This window comes from Marmota flaviventris, chromosome 17 (assembly GCF_047511675.1).
Source record: "Marmota flaviventris isolate mMarFla1 chromosome 17, mMarFla1.hap1, whole genome shotgun sequence".
In the NCBI taxonomy this organism is placed as follows: Eukaryota; Metazoa; Chordata; class Mammalia; order Rodentia; family Sciuridae; genus Marmota; species Marmota flaviventris.
In genome coordinates this window covers 40,967,108-40,991,072 of record NC_092514.1, presented here as the reverse complement: position 1 = coordinate 40,991,072, position 23,965 = coordinate 40,967,108, and the positions used below count along the sequence as shown (strand labels likewise).

Genomic DNA, 23,965 nt, shown 5'->3' with positions numbered 1-23,965 from the left:
ATCCCACCAATTGAATGACTTGAGAGAATATATTAATAGTACAAAGAGAAAAAAAATACATGGCCTTTTACAACCTACATCCAGACTTAAGTTTGATAATATTTCTTGCTATAACTCTAACCAAGAGATATGTTCAAAAGCCATTTTTTAAAAAAATTTTGTTCTAATTAGTTATACATGACACTAGAATGTGTTTTGACACAAGCCAATTCTTAATTTTCATTTTTTTAAAATCCAAATTTGCTTCCCCCCCTTTTTTTAAAATCCAAATATGCTTCCCCTTATAAAGAAGCATGTTTCTGGGACATTTTCTCGTATTTCTCTATTTCTTCTACGGTATTGCTGAGTAATAAAATTGACTTTACTAACAGTACAAGCAAAAAATACAGAAAAAATAAATTTTATATATATAAATTCTAATAATAAATTCCTAGGTCAAATGTAAGTTTTGATCCAACCACACTTAAAAATATTCCATACTGTCATCATGCTCCTTAGCATAAATAACCAAATACTGACACTACAATAAGGAAAAAACTGTGTAGAAAGAAAAGGGGTGTGGTGGTGCCTAGTCTCCCAGTGTAACCAGGAACAGAAGCATTCCTTCTGACACCAACAAAGAATTCCACTATAGTCAGGTCCTTCAAAGGCAAGCATCAATAGCTATGTTCTGGCAAGGGAAGAAAATAACTTTAATAATGCCATGATTTAAAATCAAAATTGTTATTGCTTTTAAAATTCCACAAGTGGCTGACAATAACAGCAGAGCAACAGGATTCTGATTACATTGTAATAATGTGGGTCTCACAGCAAGTCCACAGCTATTACCCAGCGATTAGGCGTCAGCACCTGGAGAAACTCCATTTACACTGACTGCTTCAATCTCCTCCACAAGTCATTTACAAATATATGATCCTAATTTCTATGAGAGAAAAAAAGACATGCTGGGACTAGAAGATTATTTGGACAATTTGGATCAACCTATTTGATAGTTTAATGCGTACGTTAAAAAAAAAAAAAAACTTTCTAAACTGCTATGAGCATGATCATGAAGTGAAAAACAAAACTAGTTATCACTTCAGCTTTCTTTTCTTAAATTGCTTTTCCTTCCTTTTCTTCTTTCATATATATTTTTAAATAAGGAGATGAAAATGCCAAATATTTCTAGATAAACACAATACCTGATGCAGTTAATAGCTTCTCTTGGCCTGGAATGTCAGCACAGTCTACCCTGACCCTTCTGAATAACCTTAGGCAAAGACTAGATTTCTCTGTGTCACAGCTTATAAGTCAAATAAAGGAAAAAATAATCCCTTATTGCTTATTCATGTTAAATAAATTTGTATATTTTATAAGTAAATAAATAAAGACACTACCTCTTTAAATCTGTGTGATGATATACAATATTTAGATCTGAAGGTGATAAATAATTTAAAGTTGTGGTCAATTATGGAAAAAATCAAATACAGGCAATCAGTGCTTCAAAACCTGGGAAGAAACTTTCATAGATTTATTTCATGAAGCAGTAGTGGCAACCACCATATACAACTTTGGATTCTTCCACTAAAGGTCACTGGCCTCACTGGCCTTATATGGTCACTGACCAAGAACAAGAAGGAAGGTAAATTGTTCTTCTAAAGAAAAATTCCCAGGCATGTCACCTACTTTTCTTTCTCTGAAAGTACCTTTTACTCATGTCGGCCACTGCAATCCTTGATAGCATAGCTAGTCTATGTGCCCTGAGAGTATTATGGAGTAAATGCTGATGCATGTTAATTACAAAGTTTCCATCTTTTCCCTAGGTATCTACCATTAGAATTACATGATTTGAATGCCAGTGGCACTAATTGTTTATACTGCTGAATTAAGTTTTAAAAACATCTATTGAATTTTTTCTCTAAAACAAGCACTGTAGACTAAGTGCTATCCATTCAAAGAGAACACATGGGTCCGGCCATTAAAGGCAGTTTTGTATTTGTTTTTTTGCAGTACTGGGGGTTGAATAAGGGCCTCACGCATGCTAGACAAACAGTTTACCACCGAGCTACATCAAACTAAAGGCAGTTTAAGAGGGTGCTTTGGCATTTATGACATACCACAACGAAATGTTAACTGTAGGGAGTGGGGTGTATGTAGTTCAGTAGTAGAACATTTGCCTACTATGTGTGAAATTCTAGATTTAATCCTCAGCACCATACAACAAAATTAACTACAGATTATCGTTTTCAGCATGCCTATCCTGTCCCCTCAATTTCACTATAAGAATCTTTATAGATAAAAACAACTCTTATTTATTTATTTATTTTTTAGTTGTAGGTGGACACAATACCTTTTATGAATTTATTTTTATGTGGTGCTGAGGATCGATCCTAGGGTCTCGCACGTGCTAGACGAGTGCTCTACCACTGAGCTACCACCCAAGCCCAAATAAAAACTATTCTTATTGCTAATAAATATATGGTAATGAGTAATTCAAGGGAGTTACTCAGAGTTAATGAGTTACTCAGAAGTCCTCACCAAAGAGGTAAAATTTGAGACAGTTCTTAAGCAGAAGGGAGAAAGGGAGGAAACAACTTTCTAGGTGAGAGGTGAAGGAAAATGATGAGACTTTAAGTTCAGACTATGGAGTTTATAAATGTGAGATATCAAACTGATATAAATTGAAAGGAGGATGGAAGCATAACTAATATTTTTGAAGGAAAGAAGAGAAACACAGAGAAGGGATTTGTGTTGTGTTTGGGCTTACACATGTGGAATTAGGAAACAAAAGAGGCTGAACATGGTGGCACATGCCTGTAATCCTAGCTGCTCGGGAGGCTGAGGCATGAGGATCATGAGTTCAAAGCCAGCATCAGCAAAAAGTTAGGCACTAAGCAACTGGGTTAGATCATGTCTCTAAATAAAATAGAAAACATGGCTGGAGATGAGGCTCAGTGGTCGAGAGCCCCCCGAGTTCAATCCCCGGTACCTGCCTCCCAAAAAATGTACTTAAAAAAAAAAAGACATAAAATATTAAGGAGGTGACTGGAATTTTAAGACTAGAAAGCTTAAACTTTAGGAACATAACTTTCCTTAAAAACATTTCAAATATTTGTTGACACAAAAAGATATTCATAGCCATAGCCAGGTGCAGTGGTGCACACCTGTAATCCCTGCGGCTTGGGAGCCTGAGGCAGGAGGATAGCGAGTTCAAAGCCAGCCTCAGCAAAAACGAGATGCTTAGCAACTCAGTGAGACCCTGTCTCTAAATAAAATACAAAATAGGGCTGCAGATGTGGCTCAATGGCTGAGTGCAATTCAGTTCAATCCCCAGTCCCCTCCTCCAAATTTCTCTAGAATTTTATTCTTATAGGCAGAACTAGCCAAAATTCTGATGGTTATGATAAAAGACATAGCCATTATAAATGATAAACCTTACAAGTAGCAACGGATAAAAGGATGGTTTTTGTCAGGCACAGTGTTGCACACTCATAATTCCAGTAAATAATAAGGAGTTGGAGGTCAGTCTTAGCAATTTAGTGCCACCCTATCTTTAAAAAAAAAAAAAAAAGGTTCAGCAGTAGAACACTTGCCTAGCATGTGCCAGACCCTAGGTTCAATCCCCATTCTGGTGCAGGGTGGGGGATGCCTTGGACAACCAGCAGGAAGGGCCACCACCAGCTTCGCTTAATCAAGGACTTACATTTTGTTGGGTAAACTCTCTGAACATTGCTGCCAGCCTGTCGTCCTCAATATCACCATCAGTCTTGATAGCCACATTCAGAATGTGAATTGGTTCATCCCTGGGGACCTGGAACCCAAGAACACAAACCAAAGAAATGACGACACTGGCTAACACAGAAGCAAGAATAAGTTATAGTACCTGGCAGAATAACATAAAAAGAAGTCCACCTCCACAGGTTGTTCTGTTTTTCTAATCAGTAGGAATAAGCAAACAGAAGTACTGCCTAACAGCCACAAAAGAAACTAAAAAAAAACACATAAAAGATAAGCCAGCAAAGGTATTAGCTTGAATTAGCTTTATCTTGACTTGACATGAACTTGAAGATCACCATGTCTCAACTTTTTCACTACCAAAATGGGAGTTAAACCATTTTATTTGCCACCATTCTTCAATGAATGTGAAGAGAAATGAGTGAAAGAAACCATCTGACCATATTCTCACATAAAATATCTCCTTATGGTTCATCCAACACTGGAAGTATCAAACTATGGGAAAATAATGTTGTAGGTGAAGAACAGAACAATGTGTTTACTAAGAAATGAAAAGAAGAGATTTCATCAAAGTACGAAGTTTTAAACAAATATCTATTTTTCTGCAGTCTAAAAATCTACTATTCCCTGAGGACTATAATAACACCAAGATGAAAAGATACAAACCATAACTGAGTAAAAATTCAGCAATCAAGGTTCAAATCTTTAAAACAACATGCAGAGACCGAGAGGCAGCTGCAATGGATATAGCTCAGTCCATTCTACACTATGGGTTCTAAGATTAATTAGTATTTCTTTAAATTAAGAATTTAGCCAGGCACAGTAATACATGCCAGTAACTGCAGCTACTACAGAGGATGAGGCAGGCGGATTGAAAGTTTGAGGCCAACCTGAAGAACTTAGAGAGATCCTGTCTCAAAAACTAAAAGGGCTGGAGAAGTAGTTCAGTAGTGAGCAACCCTGGGTTCAATCCCCAGTACCACAAAAAAAGGAAAAAAAATTCATGACCTGTTTCCAAAAATACTTCAATGAGGCATATTAAATTAAAAAATGTAAAGTAGGGTTAAAAAGTAAGTTCTTCTCTATCATATCTCAAAGTCAGAAAGATAGTACACAGTACAAGTCCTGTGTCTCCATATGTTCCAAAGTCAGAAAGATAGTATATAGTACAAGTCCTGTGTCTGAAAGAACAAAGCAGACTCCCAAAGGGGTTACTCACTATACCTTGTCTTCATCATACAGAGATGTATGGCCTGCCTCTGGGAATGTGGGGCTTTGGGGTGGGGAGTCGGAGAAGCAGCCCATCACGTCATCAAATATTCTGAAAAATATAGAGAAACACCCACCATGAAAATCTGAGTGGCAGAAAACCTAAGTGGCAGGAAACTAATGCTACCATTGGCAGCTCAGTCTAAAAGAATAATCTATGCTGCCCTGTGCTCAATAGTCAACTGAATAGAATCACCAGTGGCTAGAGATGACATGCAAAATTTCACCAAGTGGCAGAAATTAGGAGGATAGATTGTTTAAACTTTAATAAACCATATATATATTTTCTTTTTAAAAAAGAAAGATCTAGTGCTTTTTGGGTTTTGTTTTTTTGTGTTTGTTTGTTTGTTTCGCTATATGTAAGATATGAGCACTGCTGTCATCATCAGTCTTAAAGTAACAGAAAGAGCCTGGGACTGGAGCAGTGACAGACCAATGTAATTACCCCTCCCCCTAGGGTAATGCATCAGTATACATCAAGAGATAGATGCTGAATGCATTTAATCAAAAGATGTATCGTCTCTGGTGGGGCTCACTCTAGTGTTGTGTTTAATTTCTCCTGACATTTCACTCATCACAGAGCAGACAGCTTCTTCTGTTAGCTTCTAAGGAAAAGATGATTTTTGTTTGTTTCTTTTTTTTTTTTTTTTTCTGACCAGGCTCATACTACAAGCAGAGGCTTGTAGAGTCTGAATGAGAGATGGAAATGAAAAGATAGATACTTCTCTGAAGGCATATACAATAAGGGTGATACCTCTTTAACTAGTTCATGGCCATTCTGGGGAAGGTGAGACCCCCAAATAGACAGATCCATGGCTCCCCTTATACAAACACAGTTCCACAATATCTTACCTGACAAAATCTTCAAAAGTCCGAAAAGAGACCATTCCACCCATCCGCTGACATGGTGGTGTGAAAGAGTTGTCCAACAGCACATCGCTGACACTAGCTACATGAGTCATGCCATAGTGGTTGAGGTTGGAGGAGAAGGACATTCTAAAGGGCAATTCAATCGAGTTCATTAGACAAGGAGGGTAGGAATGAGGATTGGGAGGTAACAACAGGGAAAAGAAGATAGGAGAAAACTCTGAAGTAGGGTCAGGTTGCAGAGCAGATATGGTTTTTTGCCCACTATAGACAAGGTTGTTTTGTTAGATTCATGTTTCATTTGAATTTCCCCAAACTAAATTTTCATCATTCAAAGTTTCTTTAAATAGAAATGTTAAGTTGTGTCAGGAATTTCACAGCATGACATGTCTGATGAATGAATACCACATAGGGGTTAAAAACCATCCTGCATCTTCCCCCTCCCCAAACATTCCCTCCATTAAAAGGAAATATGCAAACTGAGTAATTATGCAACACTTAAAGCATTTTTTTTCTCTAGGAACTGTGATAGGTTAAGTATTCACAGATGTATAGATAGGTAAACACATGTATATAAAATAAGAATTCTAATTAAGAAGAATAAAATGGTTTAGTAAATCATTACAAAAAAGCATTATTTATGGTACAGAAACAAGTCTGTCTATAAAATGAACTTTACTGAGGTATTTACCTTTTACTTTAATGGGCTGATAGGGATAGTTAGAATTACAGTCCTCTCTTTTTAAAAAGAGAGACATTTTTTAACCCCAAATTGCAAAATTTCCTTTTTATATTTAAACAATTCTATACAAAAGCAAAAATATCTTCATTGAGAGCTCTTAATAATTTCCAGCAAGATACAAAAAGCAGAGCATGGGTCTCAAAGTATGTGTAAGCATGACAAATAGTTGCTAAATGAAGATGCTTGAAGAGAACTGAACTGATTTGTTCAATCTAAACTGTAATAAATCTGAATATTCCTTGATGCACCTCAGAAGTACGCACTGATAAATAATACTGCAAGATATTTCTGAATGCCCAGTCAATCAGGACAGCCTGTTAGGAAGGACCAAGCTAATGGATGTCTCCAGGATTTGCCTGACATGTTACTGACATACTGATCTGAAGCAAGTTCAGAGTGAGGCCATGGCACCTGCACTTTGGGGAACTGCCCAAAAATCTCCTTAAAGTATACCACCTGCAGTGCTGCAGGAGGAAGAAAGCCAGCAACATGAACTTGAGACCTGGGTATTTACTGTACCCTATTGCAAATCATACTTGTAAAAGGCAATGGAATTCTTTATAGGATGGAAATGCTGCTCACACAGACTATAGAGACTGACACTCCTGGCTTTCATTCCTTTGGTAAATGATGACTACGGAAAGGTATGTCATCTTTTGACAATACTAGGGAATAGAAAGGCAGAGTGGGAGAGGAAACCATGGATACCATGAGTGAAACAAACAAATGAAACACACATCAAGCAAGTCTTACACATGGCACTCACTAGAAACTGGGATTATGAGCTGTATTAACCCAGAAATGCTATCATTCTGTTCTTTTCTAGGTTCACCAAATATATTTACTAAAGGAGCAACTTTCTGAGGTATTTTTCTACCTGTGTGGTATTAGACAGAAAAGATATAAGGGTTCCCGATAACATTTAAATGGAACTCCCTCTACAAAACCAACAGGCTGTGTTTGTAGCAAACATAGGGTTAATATCTTTTACCCTAGACTGAACCCCATGGGAAATATATACTATTCAGTTTCCCTTCTCTACTATGCTCCTGGGCCAGCACAGCTAAGGGCAGGCAGAATGAACCAAGTCCACTCTCTAAGGGGAGACTGGAGGATCCTATAAAAACACTGCCTTTCTTCTCCACATCTCAACTGAACTCTAAAAGCTATGATCAGTTTTGATTACTTAATATTCTAAAGGGAGAGGTACAAAATAAATGTAAACCTATAATTATTTTCACATCTAACATTATCTACAAAGAGTTCACTGCCTTCGCACTTTGTAGATTCAACTCCAAGCAGAACCGCTATTCTCTCAAACTTGCATTGTGTTACCTTGCTTGGCTCGAAAGGCAGGAGGAACACAAAGTAAATACTAAAGTCACTTGTGTTATATTGGCCTGGAAACCTCTTCACAGGGTTGAACATATCAAAACCTAAATATATTTTTCCAATGTTCATCTTATTATAGGTTTAAAATCAAAACTTGACTTTCAAATCATTATAAAACTAATATTTCAGAAAATATTAGCTAACAAACTCATAAAACATGAAATCAACTATATCTAGATTTGTACTCCTCTTAAAGGAGGAACAACTTAGAACAACTAAAAATTGAAAAGAATGTGAACAATTTGCAGATAGGAGTACCCTTAATGGTTTCTCCTCAAACTCCCAACTAGACAGAGAACTCAGCAAAAGATGTTTTCAGTAAAGCTGAACATCAGGCAGACAAACTCCCTATCACATACAGTTAAACAGGAGTTTTTCCATACTGATGCGTTCAAGTATTGCTTTTAGAACAGCTGAAGAAAAGCTGAAGACACGTTTTCCAAACAGAAATAGTAATTTAGTCTGTCCAAAGGGGAGCTCAGGACTCTCTAGCAGAAGATAACACATTAACTTGTCAAGTGTAGCATTATTTTTCCTGGTTTCGCTTTCTAAGTTATAAGAAAAAAAAAGAGAGAGAGAGAGGTGCTTTTAATTGGAAAAGAAACTAAACATACGGTACCTGTTTAGCGTGGGGATGTTCCCTCTGTAATTAAACAACCACAGTTAGTTACTGATAGGTTAGTGAAAGCCATAATAAAAGAATTGTCAGAGTAGATACAGACCAGTCACAAGGAGCTCCGGTTTGGCAGCTCTAGCATTCAGCAGACATAATTAAGTGCTCATTACCCTTCAACCCCCAGGGTGCCTCCAAAGAGGCATGCCTCCTGACCTACCTCTCTACAGCAGCTGTTGAGGAAAGGGTCAAAATGTATTTGCCATGGAGTTTTCAAAATAACTCTATTATAAAACAATTATTCATAGTATTGGTAAAACACAGACTAATGAAAATTAATTCAAGCTATATGATATGGTATGTTGTCTTAAGCTGCAACATGAAATACAATTCTTGACAAGATTCTTAAAGACTCATTTCTTGTTTCTATTATTAAAGGTGTAATAAGAGAAGTTGATTACACAGTTTCTCCTACACCTTAATTGTTTTTCTACAATTTGTAATGGACCTACAAATGCTCTTCTAAAGAAAAGAATCCAGTGATCTGAGTTTCCAGTTTTTCAGTCATATTCTTGCTTCTGTGGGGAGAGGAATGGAGGGTACCCTGTGCCATAGGAGCTTAAACTGAAAATCATGATAAGTGATTCTATCACTAGAGTGGTATAATTGGTTAAAATTAATTAATACTTTTTAATTAAATGAATTTAGGGTAATAATTATTTTTTTTTAAATATTACCTTAAAAACTCTAGGACTCTTCATAAATAAAACCCTACTGAAAATTGACTAGTCCTAGAACTTTCTCATAAAGAATATGCCAAAATCATCAAAGAAAGACTAGAATAAGAATGGGAAATAAGGCAAGTCTCTTGTGTTCTCTTTGCCACTATTATTTAAAATCTTAATGTCAGTCATTTCCCCAACTGATAAAGAATCAAATAAAAATCCTTATTTTCAATGTTAAATGGGCAAAGTTATACTTACCACCCACAATTTCGGGGCAATAAAAAGTGGTTGATTGGTTGCTATCTTAACCTTACATTCTTTGATCAGCATTTAATCATTGTTGGAGTTTTCTGGCACACAGAGGACTTAATGGGCAGAACATAGTGGGTGGTGCTGATGATATGTGGGAAGGAGGATAGAGGGAGGAAAGTGATGCACTTGCCATGGCAGTGAAAGGAGCAGAACAGACTGAGCTGGCCATATAAATAAAAAGCTGTGACATATCACTGCACACAAACTGTATACCTCATGTGATTTGTGGGTAGCAATGCTCCTTGCATCAAACCTGTTATCACAGACTGAATTCATAAGGCAGCAAGAGCAAACTCCAAGTACAAAAACCTGAACCTCTCCTACATGGATTCCTTGAGCTCTCACTCAGGAGAATGGGTCTTATTTTATAAGAAATTCTTAGTCATCATAACACACTGGGCCCTCATAAATACAAGAAAAGTATGCAAAGATTCTAGATGAAAGGGAGGTGTAACTGAACAAAAAACTAAAACTGCAGGTGGTAATGAGACTATAGAAAAGTGTTCCTTTTAAGATGCAAAAAGATTCTAAATAATGGGGCTATTTGCACAGTCTCTTACCATGAACCTCAGTTCAGAAAGAACCCTACAACCAAAGCAATTTCAGGGACCATTCATGCAGGTTTCTGGAGTTTAGAAATCAGTAGCATCTCAACTGTTAACCAATTTCTTAAACTAATAAAAAGGTCTTACTGCTTCTATAGCTACACTCTAATTCCTTTGGGAGTCTTCACAGGATGATGGCCAAGTTTTTTCTGAGAAAAGGGCCTAAATTGAAAAGAACACCACCAAGAAAAAGCCAGCCCTTTTACATTATCAAGTATCCAGCTCTCAGAGGGAGCCCCCTGCTGCTTTGTTATGGGAATTATGCACCATACACACAGTATGGGGTTAAAAAAAAAAACTACTAAAACGCCTAGTATCTACAATCTTTAAAGGGATGGCCTCCAAATCAATCATGTAAGAGGTAAATTTAGAGCTGGCTTATCCTCTTTGGTAGAATGAAAATTAGTGTGGTCAGAGCAGAGATGACTAGAGAAGGAAGGATAAACTGTTAACAGGTAAATGCTTAATGGTGTCCATATTGCTCACTTATATATTTTATTATCCTACACAGGCAATTTTTTTTCCACCTACACTGGCTCTTTTATCATCTTAACAATATGACAAATTCAGCACACTGCACACTACGGTATTACATCAGAAGGCTAGATCCATAGTTTGTGCAAAGATGAGTAAAATATTCCATTTATGTGGCTAAAAATAAAATAAAATCTACCATGTTTCATGCAAAAGTGCTCCATCTCAATTAGGCAATCAACTATATTTTCAAGTATATAAATGAAATATAAATTCACTTCCCAAATCTGCTATTTGGATTACTTAAAGCACTTATTATGATGAATCTTCTCATGTTTTAAAATATTGCAATCACTTTCCTTCTAGTAAATTAGCTCCATTTTACAGATATGATAACTGAGAAATCAAAGTGAATGCTTTCCAAGGACATGTTCAACATGGTGTCAACAAACCAGCACCTAGACCTGGCATTTTCTCATCCCTGCTCCTGAAGTTAGCATTCCTCATCAATATGGACTTTAAAGAAGGACAAGAGAAATCCTTTGAATTCTGAGGTTCCTGGCATTAAGTCACTTCTGATTTTATTGATCTGCCTTGCCCAGCATGGCTAGAAAGCCTGCTTCAATATGAATGCAAAGTCGGAGTTGCAGCCTGCTAGCTGAACCTTCTTTAATTTAAGAAACACTGACTTCTCTGGCAGTCACAAGTTCTCTGAGCCTTTTTACCATCCCTTCCAACTGAATTTCATTTTGCTTGAGTCTAGCTGGCCCTACATAAATCTTTTATTATATAAAAATGCTCCCTATTCTTTTGCCTTTTAACTTGAAGAAGGAAAAAAGAGACCTATATGAAAATGATGAGGATGCATGCAAACAAGCAGTGGTTACATCAAGCTGTGACTGAGAGCCAGTATAGGGCAAATCTTTTGAAATCAGGCAGCAAAGCAGAATCAGAAGAGGTCGGCTGAATAACCTACTAGCAGTCACTAACAGCAGTACCATAGGAGAAAGAGCAATTTGACTGGCTGTGACCAGTGGTGGTCTCCTTGTGTGACTGTATCTGCAGGAGAATCCAAATCAAGAGCTGTTAAACACATCTGAAACATGTATTTCTATTGGCACACCCCCATCCCCATACACACTTGAAGTTCAGATGCCCAGATTCTGCTGCAAAGTATTAGTTTACAATAAAATGATTGTTGCTTCATTCATTTGCAGCCCCTACAAAGCCCCCTCTTTGCTCTGCTGGAAGATTTCGCTCTTTCTGAAATAAGCACGCCAACAGGGTTACAGCATATTACGGCTGCCTGCCGTATAATTAGCTACAAACCCACAGCACAAAACTACAGGGATTTACAGGTGCCCTGGATTCTGCTTTTCCTTCTCCCCCCTGGAATCAGCTAGTCTTCCTTGACAAGAAGGGACCTTGGGCTACCCTAATGATATATTGAGAGTTTTAAACTCAACTCTCCAATCTTACAAGTCTAGAGTGCCAAAATAACACAGCAGAGACTAGAGGCTGAGCCATGGATCCAGGAAAGCACTTTGGTAAGCACTTAAACCTGCTGAGAATCTTCTCTTCTGCCAGATGTTTGCATCTTATCAGCAGACTACCCTGAATCACAGAAGCAAACACTGTAGGACTTTATTTATTTATAGCTCATTCTGCCAAGCTAACTACAACCAAGTGTTCCCACTGCTTAAAAAAAATAAAAAATTGCTACAAGTTGGATGACTTTTGAGTATCTTAGTACTATCCAAAGAAGGGTCTAATCTCTGGATGTCAAAGATTATCAGAATTCTCAAGAATGGCAGCAGGCTGCTGATTAGTCATGTGAAAGGCTTCTGATTTCTAACCTTCCTCACAAATGAAAAGAAGGTCCAGAGGCCATCCACCGACAGCTGAACATTGAAAATGCCAGGCAGCCTAAATCCAGCCATGACCAAAATATGTGTTATCAGGGGAGAACACAGCCAACCTCTTCTGGATAAAAGGCAAGAGAAAAGGAAAGTACTTGAATTAAAACATAAAACAGAAGGCCAAATTCACAAGGAGCAAATAGCAAAGAAGGTACAATGCAATCCAACATAACCAAAGTGTGGATTTCCATCTAAGAAGTGGAAATGAACACCAATAGATCCTTATCCATTATATATGTACAGAAATATACAACAATGTATTCTTCCCATCTCCTGCATCAATTTTGATGTTCCTTATTTGAATCATACATTCAAAAATTTTTTTTAAATAACCCATGTTTGTTAATTTGTGTTACACATAAAAATCATTTGGAGTATTAAATTTTTTACTCCCAGACTCTCAAAATACACAGAGCCATATGCATAGCCACAGTGTTTATGGGGCAATTTACCTTACATGTTTGTATAAAATAGCTATATTTTAGAGTACTAAATTCATAGGATGACTGAAATACTTATTTGTTTCCAGATTATTCTGAGGCATTTAATATGCCCAAAGCTAAGTGAAATCCTGAATGTCAAATGATTCAGTAAATCGTCAAAAACAAAGGCATTCAGGATGCTGCCTCAGTGTAACAAGCTTTTGCCTTTCTAGCATCAGTGAGTAATACTAGGGGGAAAAAGACACAACACACCCTGGGCTCTAAACCCTGAGACTCACTATTAAAAGAAAGAGAAAAGGGAATGTTGAATCATATAATCTAACCTTCAGGATTAATCCATAAAAAACTAGCTGAACTCACTAAAGAGCTGGGCTTATGGAATCTTAGACAAGAGAATTAGGTCCTAGAAGTAGAAAAGCTGTCCTGAATGTTCCTGCACCAAGAAAATGACTGAAGAAACTCACATGTCTCCTTAAAGAACAACTGCTAACTGGCTATAAGTCATCTTAAAAAAAAAAAAATCCTCTCCCTTCAAAACAGTTCATGTATAATAGAACATAACTTTTAAATGCTAAGAAGGTAAAAAAGGAAACACATAAAAACATACACATGTGTCACACATATATACAGGCTTCTAACTAATATTATTCTTTTTCAAAAAATATTTATTTTTTGGTTAGACACAATACCTTTATTTTGTTTATTTATTTATTTTTATGTGGTGTTGAGGATCCAACCCAGGGCCTCACGCATGCTAGGCGAGCGCTCTACCACTGAGCCACAACCCCAGCCCATATTATTCTTTCTCTTTCAGACAGGCGCTAAGAATGTAACCCAAGGCCTCACACATGCTAGGCAAGTGCTCTACCACTGAGCTACACCACCAGCCCAGGTTTCTAACTATTCTTAAACTGCTGTTCAAGTGAAGGGAATTTAGGAAGAGGTGGATAAATCCAGACCAGGAGCTTCCCTGAGTGAAGTTCTGATAGGATCCTCTGATGAAGAACACCCAGGAATACCAAATAGGTTATAACTACAGTTCCCAGAAAAAAATTTAAAGTCTTGGGGTAGAAGGTCAAGAAGATAACATACTCTGACAGAAGAATGCCTAGCAAGAAGGAGGAGGAGGAGGAGGAGGAGGAGGAGGAGGAGGAGGAGGGAGTTATGGAGATTAAAAATAAGCTAATAATCAGCATTTTAAGAAAATATTGAGAGAAATGCTAGAAAAAAATACAAAGTATACAAAAAAATATATAAAGTAACATAAGTCCTACCATAGATTATTAAAATAAAAAGGTACCAAACATGCTGGCTACACAGTAATTGCCTGAATGTGCTAAAAGGAGGTTGGTTATCTTCTACCTTCTTAGAGCTGCCACACTCATTTGCAAATGTATTTTGACTACTTCTTTAAAAATTGAAACAGGTACTAATGAGATATAGGTCTTTTGTCCAAAAGGCATCTAATCTACAAAACAGATTATAGTATTTTTCTCAGTCGGAGTTAACAGACCAAACATTCTTTGGAAAGAATACAATTTTTTAACCAACTTTTTAGCATCATCCGTTCTGGCAGTTGATCTTCACATTCCTAGCTAGGTGTTCATTTGAAGTAGACAAAATTTGTCATTAGAAGTATCTTTGTAAGCTGTAATGTGAAAGCAAGATGACAATCTCTTACTGTGTATGGGGTCACCTGGTGGAATTCCAGTTTTGTCATTTGTTTTTGGCTAGTTATTTAATCCCCATGGGTTGGGATGAAATATAGCTTTCTATCTGCAAACTGACAGGAGCAGAGTATTTTTTCAGGAAAATTCTTTAGATGCTTGTTTTCTTATTCTCACAGAATAATTTTTAAAACATGAAGTATAGTAACTAATAGTATTAGGTTGGATAATTCCTATAACTACCAAGACAAGCAAGAATAAGAGGGTTTTTTGTTTGTTTGTTTTTTCCCTCTTCTACCATTAACAAAACAGAAGACTCAATGTGATTGACCTAATTAATTTTTGGTCTAGATTTGAGCAGAGCAACATAGCAGTAACTAGCCATGTGACTAGTCTGTACTGAGATATGCTATAAATTATGTATAAAATATCTCACTGATCATTTTTACTTTATACTGAAATGGTGTTTTGCATATATTGGGTTAAATAAATGCTATTAAAATTAATGATGTTTCTTTTACTCTTTTAAATGTGGTCAATAGAAAATTTAAAATTACATGTGGCTTGCATTAGATTTCTACTGGACAGTGTTGGTTTAGAAGTAGTGAATTCTCAATTACAGTGTTATCAGAATTATTAAAGGTGTTCTGCAAAAAAGTGGTCACATGGACTCTCAGACCTTGGCAGCCAGGACCCTAATACATGTATTTTCAAAATACTCTTCAAATAATTCCGAGACTCATTAGAATAGAAAGGAATAAAAAAAAAATGGAGTTGGCATATGTGGGAGCTAAAGAGGAAAAAGGAATTTTTTTTTTCTACTATAGTCTATTTAATTAAAAAAAATTAGTAACAGGAGACTTAACAAATTGGTACCCACTAATGGAGGACAAAGTACAAATTGAAAAACAGCATTATAGACATTTTCTCACATCTTCAGAATTATCATTTTGATGATGCCACCAGGTAAATGCACCCCCCCCCTTCCTTTTTTTTTTCCCACCAGTGCCGGGGATTGAACTCAGCACTGCACACATGCTAGGCAAGTATTCTACCTCTGAGCGACACTCCAGCCCCATTGCCTTCCTGTATTGGACATTATTATTATAGGACATAACCTCCAAATAGAAAAGAAATGTGGGGGAATCTTATGAAAATCAAAGAGAGAGCAGTAGAACAGAGGAAAGGAATAGGAGTAGAAGGTGGGGAGGGAGGAGGGAAGTGCTAGGGAGCCAAACCGGCCAAATTCTATTGTTATGTTGTGTGCACATACTAATATGTAATAACAAATCCCACAATTATGTCCAACTGTAATGCACCAATAAAAAAGGTGGAAAAATGGAGTTGTAAAAATAGAAAAGTACTTTATTCAAAAGTAACTAAACCTTTTTTAAAGTGAGTAGATCCATTTATATGATAAGGAATTTGGTCTTTTTCCTTGGTTACTGGGAGAGAGACTCTAAACACTTAGAATTTCTAAGTGCCTTTGTTATCCAGGAGCTTCTTGGAATCACACATGAGTATATGCTAACAGATGAGATCAGCTGACCCAGAATGGTAGCTGGTCACTAGAAAGACCAACTATGTGATTAGAGAGTTGGGACTTTGAGTCAGCCTGACCTCTGGGAGGGGAGATTGAGTTTAATCATGTAGACCATGACTTAATCAATCATGCCTATGAAATTAAACCTTGATAAAAACTTGACATTGAATTTCCATGGAGCTTCTTCGTCAGTGAACACATAGATGTGCTGAGAAGGTGATGCATTCTGATTCCATAAATAAGAAGGCTGTGTTTGAGGATCCCCCAACCCAGACTTCCTCCTGTGTATCTCTTCATTCATTTGGTCCTGAACTATATAATCTCCATAATAAAATGATAAGGCTTAAAGTTATGTTATTCTAGGGAATTACTGAATTGGGGGGATTATGGGAACCCCCATCTTTGTAGCCAGTTGGTTAAAAGCGCAGATGACTAGGGGACTCAACTTGTGGATCCTTTGAACTTTGGGCAGTTTTGTAGAAACTGAGCCCTTAACTTGTGGCATGTGATCTAACTCTAAATTGTATTTGCAAGCAAATACAGAGTCTTAGAAAACTAAATTCAAGCAGCAAATCTGTACTAACTGTCTGAGTAAACTATCCTTTAAAACTGGATATATATATATTTGGGGGGGAGGGTACTGGGGAATTGAACTCAGAGATGCTTTACCACCAAGCCACATCACATTCCCCAGCCCTTTTTATTTTTTAATTTTGAGGCAGAGTCTTGCTAAGTTGCTGAGGGCCTCACTTAATTGCTGAGGCTGGCTTTGAACCTGTGATCTTCCTGCTGTAATCTCCCAATGGGGTATATTATTTTCTGATCAAATCTGATTATCTGATCCTAAATTACCAAAAATACTACAGATCTTAAAAAACAAAACAAAAAAATAGGATTAAAGCAATTTTAAGATTTTTCTGGCTTTCAAAAAGATTATTTTACCTTTTCTTATTTTGCATTCATCTTTACCTTCACACCTACATAAATAATAATGATAATAATATTCCAGCAGCTTTAAAATTACAAACATTTGCCAGTGGGAGGCTGATGCAGGAGGATTACAAGTTCAAGGTCAGCTTCAGTAATTTAGTGTGATCCTGTCTTAAAATTAAAAAATAAAATAAAGCTGGAGACGTAGATCAGTGGTAAAGCACCCCTGGGTTCAATCCCCAGTACCCTTCCCTCAAAAAAGAAAAATAAAATTACAAAACTAACTAGGGAAGCCTTTAGAGACTACAGAAAACAGGACTGATTAAGTCTGGTCTTTATCCATAGGGTGTGTACACCTCAGATGTGAGGGATGAGGATATATGTTTTGAAACCATATCAAGATGAAATTCATACTCTTGATGTGCAAAGATAAGATTTTTTTTAACAAAGCACTTAAGAATTTCCTTCATTTTTTAGTCAACTTTTCCTCACCAAGCTGGACACACAGTCTCAAATAAAAAAAGTAAGACAGGGAGTACAATTCAGAAAGACAGGGGAGCAATGAGGAGGGAAGGAAATCAGAGGCGGCCCTGCAGGCTGACTACAAATCACTGCCCAAAGGGAAGAGGCAATAGAAAGCAGGAAGAAAGGGAGATTGTCTTGAGAATTATAAAGAGCATTAGTATAGCATGTAGTTCTCTACAATTATTCAAGGAATGCAGGAAAAGAAAGAAGACTGAGTGCTGAGCCCATGTGTGCCATGAGTACTTCCCGGCTCGCTGAAGGACAACCATTCGTTTCTAGAAAATGAGATTCTGAAATCCATGGAGGCAAAAATGTACCGAGAGATGCTTGCTAAATCAAGGATATATGCTTTTCTCTGCCAGCCATAAGGCATTTCTGAGGTAGAGAAGTAAAGGGATCTTCTGAGACAAAGAAGAGAGATACTTTTCTGAAGATGCCTCTGCTCATCTGCTGATCTCTGCTGGATCAACAGTGGCATCCAGTGGCCAAAAGTCTCAGCACAGACTTCTTTGTCTCCAGAAAGGCTCTATTGCTTTCGGTGAAGTGGCAATTCAGAACAAAACCATTTCTGGTGACTATAACTAAGGATCCCCAAAGACATTGTACTTTGTAATACCAAGCGAAGAACCAAAGGCCATAAAGAAGAAATGAAGAGGGGCAGGTTAAGATTGGCTATGTATTTATATTTCCTGTGGCATTACTGAAGAAAAAAAAAAAAAAGAAACTACAGGAAGGGATAAGCATATGCATGTGGAGTTAAAAATATCTAGGTATAGTTTTTAAGAATGAGGGATAAGACAAATAAGTATTTTATTTTTAAAAACAAAGCAATACCAAAACAAATGTTCACATGTACATTTTAAAGGTCTTCAGAAGGGAAGAATAACAGAATTAGCATGGCCAATTAAGTTTGGTTCTGAAGTGTGATTTCTTTAAAAAACTGATGGGATTACAACTGCTAAATTCAGGTATTTTTAGGGGATAAAATAAAACTGGCTCTGGTACCACTTTGACCCATAGCAAACATATAAAAAGGCAAAGCAATTCCACTCAAGGTATATTTTTGTGATTTTTCTGGGAAAGCTCCAACAAGAAATATACTAGTAAAAAGAAAAAAAAAAAAAGGAAGGAATTATTTCTTCAATGACATAATACACGCAAGAATGAATAGAGTAATCCAAAACTTTTATCTTAACTAGAATAGGCAACAAATCTGTTCAAATCTGTTCATTTTTCACTCTAAATTTCTGGCTAAAAAAAACAATGGAACTGTCATACTCATTGCTCCTCTAACTCTCCTGATAGGCCTCCGGCTCGCTTAGGCACACATACCAACTCAAACTCACCTGTTTGGATGTGATGTGGGCAGCATGAACTGAAACTCCACCACACAGGTGTTGTCCTTAAGCTGGCGGTGTTGTACACTGTTAAGTTCATAGGCAATGTAAGCCCTTCGAACATACACCTGGCAAAAAGTAATCCTCTGTAAATAAACTTCAAAAATAGAAATAAAGAGAATGGCTAAGCCAAAAAAAAGAGAGTCTTGAAAAAGAAGAAGGTTATGAAGAAGGTGGTGGCCTGTGGTGAGACAGGTCCAAAGAGTCTATACAAACATACTTGCTTTAATTAATAAAGATGGAATTTTAAAACTATATCCATGAATATAAATGAAAATAAAAGTTGGTTGCCTCTGCTGGACACCTCTAAGTGCCTGGTAAACCTTTCACACTAACCTAAATTCTGGAGAAGGTTTGATCTTTAAGAGCATTATAGAATCATGACTACTAATTTATTAAGCATGATTATTTCAACAGAAGACAAAAGCAAGCAGTGAGAAAAATAAGAGGTGTTCATTCTGTGCTACTTAGGAGTGAAGACAGAAGATGGAAGCAGGTGCAGTACAGCTCAACTCTTTTACTATCAAATATCTTGTTTTGGTTTTTTGTTTGTTTTGTTTTGTTTTACCCTACTGCCCCAAATCAATTTTGGATTATTTAGAGTCTCAACTTTAGGCAAAAGCAATGAGGTATAATTTGACATTTAATATCTCAAACACACTAACTTTAAGAGTTAAAGAAACAGCAACAGACTACATCTCAGCAAAAACAGTCCATCCTCATGTACATTCAATTTGCCATGCACATAAAATGCTACATGGGATTCTGTCATCATCTGAGGCATGAAAGGAGGCTTCTCATTAAGTGATATGAAAGCCCTGAAAAAAACACTTAGATATTTCAAGTCTCTTTTATTTACTGAGTAGTAGAGTTTACATTTTACCCACAATACAAATAAAAAGAGCTAGTAACACTCTGTGATGATGTTTTATTACATAAAATCATCTAAAATGCTCCTTTTCCCAGCTTAAAAATATCCACTTGGCAATTTTAAGGTAGTATTCAGAGCTTGCAATTTTTGTACTTAATGAGGTAGAAGTGTACTCTAGTGGAAACAGAAAAGTGTGTGGAGTCAGATTGACCTGAGTTCAAATGCAAAAGCCTCCACTTGTGATTTTTGGACAAGTCACATAACCGCTCAGAATTTCACTTTGTTTTATTTCATAAATGTAAATGAGAAAAAAATAAAATACACTACACTCTATTAAATGCTATTTCTTTCTTTCCTATGAGGCATTTTATAAGAGCTGCTTAATAATTAAAAATATAACTAAACGCATTTTAATTTGGCTCAAATCACAAAATGATAAAGTTAACACATTTTGATCAGCCACATATATTCTTTCACTTATGTGTTATGGGGAATCCTAATTCATTATGAAATGGGAGAATTCAAATACCTGGAAAATAAAGACTACTAAAAAGTGCTGGCAGCTATTTTCCCGTGGTTGGAAATCACCAGAAACAGGTGATTAGTTCAGATGAAATACTTGAGCAACAAGTACTTTTTTCAGAGGAAAAGAGTACCCTTAAGAACCAACCCTATGAAGTGGGAGTGTAGCTCAGTGGTAGGGAAAGTGAAAAAGAACTGTCGCGATAGTCAATCAAACAGAAGAAGACATCAGCTAGAAACCAAGGAGGAGATCTGTCAAAGGACTATGAATACTCACCTCCAGAGCTGCCATCCTCACTACCTGGTTGCTATGATAGAAGAAGTTTGGTAGGACATCAAAAATAGATGTTTCAGATAGGATGAGTTTCTAGAAGGTACAAAGACATGCTTAACCCCTTACATCCAAAAGTGAACAATTTCAGTAAACAATATTTAGCATTTGAAGCATTTAGTGAAACCTAAAAATTCTGTCTATGAATGCTATGTATGAACATAAACCTCTCTGAGTCTCAGTTTCCTCAGGGACAAAATGAGAAAAACACTACTTATCCTTATAGGGCTGTTGAGAACATTATATGGGTTAACATATATGAAACTCTCAGAATAATATACTAAAAGCATTAGTTGTAAGATAATATAGGTGTTTATAACTATTACTATTCTTTCTGACACATATCTATCTGTATTTCACTTCCTAAATATTGTCTCAATGCCTCACTATAGTAAAGCCCAAATTTGAACACCATTGAAACCCTAGATTTCAACTATGAATCAAATAGGAAAACAATCTTTTTCTTCTCTAGGTTCTCCAGGAGGAAATCTTACACAAATTCTAAAGATTCCTTTGATCAGATATAATTTAATAGTATCTTAGCTTCTAAGTAGAAAAACAGAAGTCACTCCAGGAAAAATGATGTTGTTTAAAAAATAGTAAAGGCCTTCCAATTAGTAGTAAACTTAGCCAATAATCTCTTACAAAATTGGCTCTTTATATAGCTTAATAGTAAGCATTAAAATAAAATTAAAATTAAATGATATTTAAATAGCTTTGTCTCTAGAGTAACAACCATCTATGTATACATATGATTCAAATATCAGAAATCAAACAATGTTACCACTTAATTCTGACCTAGAATACTTTCTAGGTAAAAGGACAAGAGATAAAGATTTTAATAGGACACAAGGCAGGCCTATTAAGCTAAACCATTTTTAATCTAATGGCATTTTTATGAAAAAATATTTATAAGTATAAATGATTTTTAAAAGTCAAGGTATGAAATTTCATTACATAGAAAATCAAAATTAATTGATCCATTACTTAATTGAACTATGCTTGTGAATAAAGGGAACAAGAGTGCAGAGTGGTAATAAAGAGTTATTATATATACCTGCAGGTTCTCAATGCAAAACTGATGTCCATACATGTCAATAGCTGATAAGAAGATAGACTCTACTTGGTTATGGCGAAGTTCATATGATGGCAAATGGGAGGCAATAAGAACCTTGAGTGAGAACAAAATAAGAGGCATAAGTTCCTGAGGGAGTGATTATTCTAGGCTCCTATTAGGTAGCTCTGATACAAAAGCAATAAATATAAATCTGTAAGTGCAGGCATCAAAGATAAAACAGAGACTGAGTAAAACAACTTCTAGGTCCTGTAACATAAAGTCAATGCCACCAAATACTGAATCTTAGTTGACTCTCACCATGATTTGCGTTGTGGGCAATTTCCCATGAGGGGTCGGGGGAAGGGAGAGAAAACAGCTTCAATCAAGTTCCATCAGTGCATGTGATTTACCATTGCAAAGCTGCTAGTCCTGGGGACTGCATGACTAGCTGTTAATTGGGAATCAGGTCTGGCAGGGAGCAGCTGTGGGGAAGGTAGATGCAGCATATCTAGCCTTTAGCAACTCGAAGCAGAAAGACTAGGAAAAGCTGCTTTGACAGCCCCAGGTACTCAGCACCAAGGAGAAGGTATCAGGAAGTAACACCAACGCATGTGAGGGGCAGAGAGAGTGAAAGCAGTGTCACAAACAAACAGGGACACGGTAGGACCTGAATACCCTCAGCAGGTCACTGAGAGGTTCAATAACTTTGAGTAGTTCAGTGACATGGATACAATTGTAGAGAAAGCAGAAGGTCACTGAACAGCTTCAAATGCTGCTTCCTTGTCAATGCCCATGCAATGAAACACAAAAGGGAGCACCAACTCTCTGCTTCCCCGCTGAAACCTTTTGGAATGGAAATGAACACTACAGGGTGAAGCTAACTGGACTTCTCTGGGGTTGTTCTGATTGCTGGTGCCTAAGATTCATTTCATTATCTTTCTGCTTTCCACACTTGATTATTTCTTATACACTTAAAAGTTCTCATCTGCTTCTAAGCTCCCTTTGGGAAGTAAGAAATATTGATTTCCTTCCCCCAGTTTCTTTCCCTCCTCCTGACCCTGGTTTACTATCATAGGGCTACTAGGGAGGTGGGGAACAACACCAGGATTTTATAATGGGAAAAGGAATCCTATTTTAGACAGTCAACATAAATCCTTTCCTTTCTCTTTAAAAAAACATATACACATGAAAACATTGGTCTAAGGGCATGTGACATACACAGAAAATTGCATGATCTTTGTAAGGTTACTGAGTAAAAGCTAAATGTGTCTAGAACTGCCCAAACTATGAAAACTCCCTCCTTTAAGAGAAAACTCCCTCCTTTAAGATAAACCACAATAGTCCTTACCTGGCGTGCCCGAAGTGCTACTTTAGCATTGGTGGTCTTACTCAGTTGAGTTAACTCTGTGAGGATATTCAGCAGCTCATCAGTGAGAGTAGGGTCCCGGCCACACAACTGATCCTAATTATTAACGTAAAAAAGAACATGAACATCTACGTTAAATAAAAAAGGAACCTCAGTGGACAGGACTTTGAAATAAAGGAATAAAAACAAAATTGGATTAATAAAATGCAAACTCCCTATTATTTTTATCCTAAATAATGTGGTAAAGATTAACCCAAAGGAAGTTGCTCCTAAGGAGAAGCAACCCAAATCTCCAATCATTCAGATTCAAAATTCTTAATGTATTTCTTTATAAATTATCATCATAATTTTAATATGCAGAAGAAATCATCAGAGACCACTCAAAGAGGTCAAGGGGATTCTGAATAAGAAATAACAAATGATGTCTCAAAGTTTCAAGAGGTTTTAAATAATGTAGAGACTAAAGACCTTTCTATTCCCTCTCTCATTTTGGAAAAGAAGGTAGGATTATAAAGCAAAAGGAACCATCCTGGTGGTTCTAATTCCACAAACCAAATGTTCAGCCCCCTGCCCCCATCCCAAGGATGCAAAACAGAAACACAAGAACAAATTATTCATTTATAAACACATGCTAACTAAAAACACCATCTCGTATTCTGGCAATTCTGCATTCAAAATCAG

At 36.7% G+C, this 23,965-nt stretch overlaps 1 protein-coding gene across 7 annotated transcripts in view; it reads right to left on the bottom strand.

Annotated features, from left to right (window-relative positions):
- Positions 1–23,965, bottom strand: part of Acaca (acetyl-CoA carboxylase alpha) — a 276,215-nt gene that overhangs the window by 105,256 nt on the left and 146,994 nt on the right. For 6 of the 7 annotated variants that reach the window (XM_027950233.2, XM_071603728.1, XM_071603729.1 and 3 more), the window contains 8 exons: positions 23,267–23,380; positions 21,919–22,032; positions 20,808–20,897; positions 19,087–19,205; positions 8,604–8,627; positions 5,836–5,979; positions 4,939–5,035; positions 3,683–3,790 (listed from right to left, as the gene is read on the bottom strand). In XM_027950233.2, the coding sequence (XP_027806034.1) occupies positions 3,683–3,790; positions 4,939–5,035; positions 5,836–5,979; positions 8,604–8,627; positions 19,087–19,205; positions 20,808–20,897; positions 21,919–22,032; positions 23,267–23,380 (810 nt within the window). The remainder of the gene's footprint in view (positions 1–3,682; positions 3,791–4,938; positions 5,036–5,835; positions 5,980–8,603; positions 8,628–19,086; positions 19,206–20,807; positions 20,898–21,918; positions 22,033–23,266; positions 23,381–23,965) is intronic. The other variant, XM_071603724.1, reaches the window with a different exon arrangement.